The sequence below is a fragment of the Nesoenas mayeri genome, assembly GCF_963082525.1.
Source record: "Nesoenas mayeri genome assembly, chromosome: 3".
NCBI lineage: Eukaryota > Metazoa > Chordata > Aves > Columbiformes > Columbidae > Nesoenas > Nesoenas mayeri.
Window position 1 is genome coordinate 95,104,510 of NC_137544.1, and position 8,815 is coordinate 95,113,324.

The 8,815-nt window shown below is 55.4% G+C and overlaps 1 protein-coding gene across 1 annotated transcript in view; it reads right to left on the bottom strand.

The window, feature by feature from the left end:
- Positions 1-2,990, bottom strand: part of PKDCC (protein kinase domain containing, cytoplasmic) — a gene marked incomplete at both ends in the record, with an annotated part of 37,149 nt that extends 34,159 nt beyond the window's left edge. Inside the window, one exon of the mRNA XM_080342845.1 lies at positions 2,322-2,990. Within this exon, the coding sequence (XP_080198971.1) occupies positions 2,322-2,990 (669 nt within the window). The remainder of the gene's footprint in view (positions 1-2,321) is intronic.
- Between the last annotated feature and the right edge of the window lie 5,825 nt (positions 2,991-8,815).

Genomic DNA, 8,815 nt, shown 5'->3' on the forward strand with positions numbered 1-8,815 from the left:
CTCCTTTCAAGGTAGTGTCTTATCAAACGTTTATCCCTCACACCACAGTAAGCTTGCCTTGTGTGTCCCTGGAATGAAATATGTTAAACAAAAAGGTCAGTGATGTACAGGGGCTCAGGGCTCTTCTAATCTCAGCCAGGTGGCTCTGCCAGAGGCTGATGTAGACCAAGGGGAGACAAAAGAAAACACGAAGACAAAATCAGAACAAAACTGAAAACATGTTTCTGATTTAAGTGTAATCTATTTTTAAATGGGGTGGCATGTAAATATGAAGCCTTAATTAACATGCGGGATTTTTGCCTGTGAGAGCATTTTCCCAGCAGAGGCTGGCTGTGTTTCTCCTCCCAGCACTCGTGGAAGCGCCTGCTCATCCTCCCACTGCTCCAGCCTCGGCTCCCCGGCTCTCCTCCACCAAGGGATACCCCACATCTTGCCTTTGCTTCCCCCTCCAGAGTCCACCTGACATCTCGAAAAGGAGTGAATTACTGCGGATCCTCCAAGGTTTGCTGCAGACGGAGCGGTGCTCCAGGCAGCTTCATCAGCGCAGCCCACGCTGCCAGCGCATTGCCCACACACACAGAAACACCGTGGCGGCTGCTGGGGGCCCTTTGCAGACAACACAACCCCCTTCCAGTTTGTTACAGGATGAGCTATTCACAAATCAATCTCTCCAGAGCAGCCAACTACACACAAGTAACATGGGGAAGAAACACTAGTGCCTACCAAAATGACCCACAACTTTAAAAACACACACTTCAACCTCGACTTGGCCAGTTTGCTTCCACTGAGTAAGAAAAGCAATCTCAAGGGGAAAAAAAATACCTTCCACATTTACAACTGTAGGGTGTATTTCCTGCTGTCAACTCAATCAGTAACGACGGCTGCACCCAAGCGTGAGTTTCCCAACAAGAATTCATCACAACAACCGAGAAGCAAGTAACATCCTTACCAGGAGCACAGCTCTTTGTAACTTGGTAGACGTTGTTCTCCTTATGTATTATAGTTGGACCTGGCACCACAGGGGAAGGAAGGAGGGAAGGAAGGAGAGAAGGAAGGAGGGAAGGAAGGAGGGAAGGAAGGAGGGAAGGAAGGAGGGAAGGAAGGAGGGAAGGAAGGAGGGAAGGAAGGAGGGAAGGAAGGAGGGAAGGAAGGAGGGAAGGAAGGAATTTTAATATCTATTTTCTTGTCATGGATAAATCATGACTACCCTTTCTTTGAACAGTATATGAAACTGGAGAGCTTTGATCGTTGGGATCTGAAGTTCTCGTGGGGGAGCTGGTACTCCTGCTGCTGCTGCTGCAGAAACACAAAACTCCCTTACTCGATTCAGTTCAAAAAGCACCTACTGTGAGACCGTCTGGTCTAACGTTCATTTTTTATTCTACTGCAACGCTCATGCTATGCGAAACGCAATAGGAATTTCCATACCAGCATTTACATCCAAATGGACCCGTTGAGATTCATGCTGATGTGTAACAGTCCTACTATGCAGCCCTTCTGGCAAGTGCCGCGGTGTCGGCGCGCTGACTAACAAGACTAACACTCGGCCCGTCCCAGTTGGTTCCTCCGTGTGCTGATCCGTGTGCCAGGGCTTCCTGTGCCCAGCACGGCGCCGTCTCGGAGGCTGCGTCCGCCGAGAGCCACCGCAGACGCTGCCAGGGGTGCCCCCTCTGCCTCCTTCTCTCCAGGGGTGCCTAGAGCAAGCAGCGCTTGCATTCAAGACGGCGTTTATTTCCTTACACTTGGGGAATGCTTTTGAATCTCCAAGCTCTTCCTCAGCCCCCTCCCTCACCTCAGAATTAATTTTGTTTACCAGGATGAGCAATGAATAAGCAGCCGCCAGGCCGGCCGTGGCGGGAGGACGCCGGTGAGCTCAGCCCCGCACCGGGCGGCAAGGGAATGCGCCGCATCCCGCACCTTTCCCCAGCCCTGGCCCCGGCGCACCCCGCTGGGGCGAAGCACTTGTCGGCGGGGGGTGAGCACCGCTGATGGTGCGCGGACACCGGCGGAAAGTGCCCATCAACGCGCCTCCAGCCTTCCCCGCGGACCCGGGATGAGGAGAGGAGATGAGGAGCCACCGTGCCCGCAGGGACCTCGGTGTCAGCACCACCGCCTCCCACCGCGCCTCTCCACAGGGCTGCGGCTCCCCACGGAGAAGGGGGGAAAAACCTCTCGAGGCTCCGCGGCACGGCCTCAGCCCGCTCACGCTCGGGACAGCGGCGGTAACACCAACAGGTTGCCCGCAGCGGGGCCAAGAAAGCGGCGAAAAAAACCAACAACGCGACCCACGCTCCTCGTGCGAGATCCACGGATCCACGTACCTGCAGGACGTTGGCATGGCGCAGCCGCTGCAGCAGGATCATCTCCTTAACGATCTTGTAGGCTGCCAGGCGGTAGCAGTCCCCCAGAGCGGAGAACTGCCGCACGCAGTGGGCGATGTCGTGCCCGCCGAAATCCACCGCCTTCAGCGCCACGGCCAGCGTGCGGTTGAGGACCGCCTTGTAGACCGCCTTGGTGTACCCCGAGCCCAAGTACTGCACGCCGCTGACATTGCGGATGTCGCGGCAGCCCAGCAGCGGCGGCTCCAGCGAGAGCTCGGCCGAGGCGCCGGCCCGCGGCCCCAGCGCTCGGCCCCGCGGCCCCGGCTGCTCCGCCGAGGTGCGCGGCGGCGCCAGGTCCATCAGGCGCCGCTCCCGCGGCCGCAGTGGCCGCCGCCCCGCCGCCGCCGCCGCCGCCACAGCCCGGTGCTGCCGGTAGCGCAGCACCTCTTCGTAGCGCTCACGGATCTGCCGCGCCAGGGCGGCTCGGCTGCCGCCGCCGCCCTCCTCCTCCGGCGGGTAGAGGCGGGCGCCGGGCGTGGAGGGGGGGACCCCGTCGCGGGGCGGCGGCGGCGGGTGCTCGGAGCCGGGGATGAAGAGGACGTTGAGCAGGGTGCCTAGGAGGAAGGCAAGGCAGCAGCCGGCCGCCACCGCCGTCTTCCTGCGTCTCATCGCCACTTCGCTGCCGGCTTGTCCAGCCTTTCGAGCTCCTCTTCTCTCGCCCCGGGAACCAGCTCCGAGGCTTTTTCTCGTTTTTTTTCTTTCCCCTCTTTATTTTTCTCCGGCGGCAGAACGGACCCGGGCGCTCAGCCGGAGCTCAGCCCCTTACGGCGCGCCCGCATGACACTTGCCTCCCTGCTTTTAAGGCTCTGGAGCACTTATTATTAGCGGGACGCGGAGGAGGGCGGGGGGGATCCCCGGCTCGCTACCCCCGCCGACGCACCGTGATTGACAGCCCGGCCCTTCCCGCTGCCCGTCCGAGCAGCAGGGGGGCCTGGGAAACGTAGTCCCCCGCGGAAGCCCCACCGGCCGCCGGCGAGCCCGGGAGCCAGGACTACATCTCCCAGTCTCGGCCGAGCCCCCCGGCGGGGAAGGCGCGGGGCGGAGCGGGTAGGAATGGGGCGGAGCGGACGAGCGGGCGGACCCCCCCGACGGCCGCCACAGCCCCGGCGCTCGGAGCGCCGCCGCCGGGGGCGGCCGGGCAGGGAGGGCCACGGGCGCTGCTGCCGGGTGAGGCGGGGAGCTGCGCGGCTGCGGTTCTTCCCACGCTTGTCCGCGCCGCGCGGTGAAAGTCACAGTGGCAGCGGTTTGTGCGGGATGTCCTGTCCCCGACCCTGGAAGCAGCGGGGGAGGGCACAAGCACCTACATATCCATGGCAAGGAGGGTGGTGTCTGATGGTGTTCGATGGCTTTTTCTGGCACAGCGCTGGTGCGGATAGATGCTGGATAAGGGAGCGGAGAGAGGGGCTTGGGGTGCGTGGCACGCACACGAGACTACAGCCACAAATCACGGTCTCGGCATGGGGTAGCCCCTGCCCTGCTGGAAATGTGAATTGCAGGGGTGAGTGCTAATGACATGGTTATCCATCAAGCCCACATTACGATGCTGTTAGCAACTAATTAACAAAGACAATCAGCCCGCCAAACTTCCACAAAGGAAAGACCATCAACAAGAGAAAAGCTGTGAAGAGTCAAGCAAGGCAAAGTTCACCACAATGAAAGGGGGAAATCATTTCCCATAAGGGAAAGGATCGAACCATTTAGGTAATACACATCGGACACACCGAAAAAAAAAAAAAGAAAGAAAAAAAAAGCAACGGCTTCTAGACGCCGGCGTCTTGTGACCGCCAGCGTTTCTTCCAGCGCCGACAGAAAGCGGAGCTCGGGGAAGCACAGTCCCCTGCCCCCGCCTGCTGCCGGCCGCCGGATCGCGGGAAGCGGTCGGGGACGGGAGGCAGCGGCGGGAGGAGGGGGGCGGAGGCGGCCGCTGGAGAAGATGTGAGGAATCCACCGTCTCTCTCTGCCCACAGTTTGCCTTTCTGTCACTGCCTCCCGAGAGCCCTCCGCAGTCACCGCCAGGACGGTCCACCCGCGGCACAGCACACGGGGCGGGCAGAGCCCCGGGAACGCCGGACTGGGCGCCTCATCCCAGCGGGACTCCCGGAGCCCAGCACTAACCACCACATAAAAATAACGGGAGGGCGCGTAATCACCAATCCAAATAAAAATAACACGGGGCGGGGGGGGTTGGAGGGACGACGACGACTGTGCACGGCAGGACAGCAGCCTCCCAGGCGCTGCGCGGCGTGCCGTCGCACGCCGCGCAGCCCCACTGCGCGTTGCTCCGCGGTTCCTCCGCACCACCCCGCGGGACTCGCTCCGCCCGCCGGGGCGGTGCCACCTGCCCTCCCCGCCGCTGTGGGGTACCACGGGCGGGGGCGGGAGAGAAGCTTGCTGTGGGTGTTGAGCAGCCGGGTGTTTATGCTTGCTGTATCCCGGGTGATTGGTGTGGTTTTGTTGTTTTGTTGTGGTTGTTTTTTGGTTTTTGGGGTTTTTTTGGCGTTATTTTGATTATTTTGGGGGGCGTGTGTTTTTTTGTTGTTTGCGTTTGGGGAAGATTTGAGGTCTTCTCTCCCCCACAATCGTTTCCATTCTTACGTAGCGGGATCAGCGTTTTACCTTTCGGCCATGCCAGCCCCTGTTCCTGCTGCGGTCAGTGGCTTCTCACGTGTGTAGAGGAGGGCGGGTTTCAGGGCGGGATAATGTTTTGCAAAGTAAGCGGGTTCATAACGCGTTTCCAAAGCTGTTGGGACACCTGCAGCCTTCCCTGGTTTGAGCGGAATCCCCCCCACTCCCGCAGGCGAGGGGAGGCTCGGGTTGCATTCCCGCGGTAGGTTTGGGAGATCTGAATGTACCGGAGCTCCCCACGGCAGAGCAGAGGGCTCCCGAGGGGACACAGTGCAATATTATCCGGCCAGTCATCTTGACTCGCACATTGCAGGTCAAGCCACCGCGGAGGTGTTCGCCAGTGCGCACCTCCCCAGCTAAGCGCATCCGGCGCTCAGCAGGCGCGCAGCCCGTCATCCTGCGCGCCCTCTGGGGAAATCACAGCGATTTGCCCGTGAGCACTTGAAGCGTGCACGCTCGGCTGGATTTATGGCTTGGTTGATGCTAGCCAACACTTTCTATTACTGCACAGATAGAGTCAGAATAAAGTCGGAGCGGTTGTGCAAGCCGAGAAAGGAGGAGGCGCTGGAAACGCTACCAGCAAGCGGTGTGATCTCAGCGGAATATATTTACAGGCCAAATGGGGGACGACCCGAGACCAACAACGTCTTGGAGGAGGGAACCGGCTGCTGCGAGGGGCCGTGCCCGCCAGGGAAACGGAGCGTGTCCCGGGTGATGCAGCCATCCCCGGGGGAGCTGCCGAAGGCCCTCGTCAGAGTCAGCGCTGAGAGAGGAGGAAGCTTACGTTGCCAGGGTCCCCTCACGGCACCTGCACCTCCTGGATGCTTTGGGGAGTGTACATCTCCCCGACCTGGAGGCATTGCCCGCTCTTCTTGCAGGACGGAAAGGAGAGGGTCTGGCGGCGGGGCAGGTCAGGCTTTGCTTGCCACTGTGAGGAGACAGTGATTTAAGAAGAGCAGCCCAAAGGGCCGGAGAGCAGAGCCGCTTTTCTGCCCTCCCCTTGGCCTCCTCACAGAAACGCCCCGCTTCGGGTGGGGCTGCGCGTCCGCGGAGGTTGCGCGCCGTGTTGCGCAGTTTACTGGAACACAATCGGACTGCAAAACAGATGCTCTGCAACCCATTAAAGCGGGCCACCTGTTTTTCACATCATGCCCCATCTCAAAGCCGGTTTTCTTCATTATATCCATCCCGACAGATACCTTGAAATACATCACTCATTTAGATATGGGAGCCGACCTCTGGAGGACGACTTGCACGGAGCGCTTTGATGTTGAGAGACAGATTTCAAAAGGCAGAAAGCCCCTTCCATGTTTCTAATTACCCCTCGCCCGGGGCCTGCCACCGATTAGGACAGCAGTGCCGGGGCAAGGCAGGCAGGCGGCCCGGCTTTGCCCAGCCAAGCTCTGCCCGGCCCGACTTTGCCCGGCCGGCTTGCTTTGCTCTGCCCGGCTGGGCAAGGAGGGGATGCCAGGCTCCTTAAACCTCCCTGACAACAAAACCAGCACGGGTGCATGAGCAAAGCAAACGACTGAAGTCAACAGCAAGCTGTGGCAAACAGCAACAGTCCGTGTAGGCATGAAAAACGAGGCAAAAAGCCTTTTCTGCATCCCCACCCGCACCCCTGGCTTCCCCGGCGCTAAAGGAGATTTAGGAGTAGACGGTATCTGCTCCCACAGCCAAGGCTCTTTTGCAAGACGGTGCGCTGAAAGCATTACAGACCTTGCTAACACTTTTGCTCACATGCGAGCCTTTTATCTCGGCAGCGCAGTTGGAAAAGCTGAATCACCGCAGAGAGAGTGAGGACTGAAGGGTATTTTTTTTTTATATGCAACAGGCTGCTCGTTATTTGATCTTCACAGTCCCTATTTCTATCAATATTCCTAAAGCTGAGGGATCAAACACGGAAAAATTAAAACCATGCTACCATGCTAAATAAGATTAACATCGTGGCAATATATTGACTGCTCCTTGGGGAAATAATTTTGTTGCTGCAGGAGTCATGGCTGTCCTGGAGGTAAAGCTTGTGTTTTTCAGGAGTGGGCAAAGGGAAAGACCGATTTGGGAGTCTGCATCCAAAACCAGCCAGGAGCAATCTCAGACACCTGTGCTTCTGTTCCCCTCTGTGCTCCCAGTCTGACTGCATGGGCATCCTTCGTCTATGAAGCAAATGAAATTTGCCAAGCTCAGCTCAACTACCCCTGTTTTTAAACCCACAAACAGGCATCTTCAAGCAAGTCCCAATGTTTGTCTCAAGGAATTTTGACTACAGGCCTCAAAAAAAGAAGTTCCACATTTTCAAGCATGGGTAGCTTCAAGATCTCACTCAAAAACCACAACTGGAAACATGTTTGTGGGCGCTGGAATCCTTCAGAGCTTCTGCTGGGGAAGTTTGTTCTTCCAGAAGTACTCTGCACTCAAATCACTCCCCTTTGACACTTAGGAGTTAATTTTTTTTTTTTTTTGAAAGGACTTCATAACCTTTTGAATTCCTGGCCACTTTTTCTGGCTGCTTATATGGCTGGAGAGCTTTTTTTGGAAAGCTCAACCTCAGCCGTGAGGCCAGAAGTCCCTTGAAAATGCAAGTCCATGTTCTGCATGGCTTTTCAGTGAGAGCTCCTCCGTGTCCAGCCTCTCCGTCATTCCCTGCTGTGCCAAGGTCTTGTCAGCATTCTGGGCAGGATGGAAAGCTTCTCTTTCCTCAGGGACATGAGGCCAGTGGTGGGCCTTTGCACATGTATATTTTGTAGCCTTTTCTAAGTTTTCTTACATGGCAAAATCTTTGTAGTGCTTTTTACTTTAAACAAGATCTCTTTTTGATGTTGTTTCTTCCTTTTCTCTCAGGAAACCCACTCCCTTGTATGTTTGAAACAAGCTGAGATGCAGCCAATTGTATTAGTTCAGGCTGAAACAAAAATGCATAATGAAACACTGGATGTGTGGTGTGAGTCCAAAACAAATGGTCACTAGCACAGCCAGCAAAAATCTGCAAGCACAGTCTGCAAAAAAGGAAAAGTTTGAACTCTACCTGTGGTGCTCTGCATTTTTCCCTTTGGGGTTTAGAGAGCTTGGGAAGAAACACTGGGGCACTGTGCCTTTTTTAATACATTTGTGAATTGTGATGATTCTTGCCTTTTTGTGTGTGTGTGTGTGTGAATACAGTATCTGTAAGTGGGAGAAGGTGTTTTATCTCCTAACTTGTATTCTCAAAGCACAGCAGTTTGGGTTTTATGTGCCAGATGTCAGTGTGCCTTGATTTTTCAGGCAGTTGGGATTAAAGCTTCCCTGTATCAGAGAGGTGTTGGAAGGATAACTCCATTAGTGCATGTGGAAATCTGGTACTGCAGTGATAAAGACCCTGTAAATATTTACACAGACAGGCGAGCTCATGGAAATTTTACATTATTAGCTTAACATCATTACAAGGAAGTAGTTGAGAAAGTCAGCGGTATATTACATTCACTTTTATTTTTAATTAAACATTGACAACATATCTGGTAGTGCCTCAAGCCACAAGATTCGGAGGGTCACTGCTCGAAATATTTTACAATCTGCAGGGAAATATCAAGTCTCAAGCAAAGAAAAAAGTAACCTAGCTGCTATAAGAATAAATCTTGCCAGTCAGACATTATACACTTTTGAGAGTTAATAAAATAGTGGGTAAAGAACAACCAGAGGATATAATTTATTTGGACATTCACAAACCTTTTGATAAACACCCATACAAGAAATTGTTAAGGAAACTTGGTAACCATAAAGTGAAAGGTAAAGTCCTGTCATGGATTAAAATCTGGTTATAAATTAGTATGAAT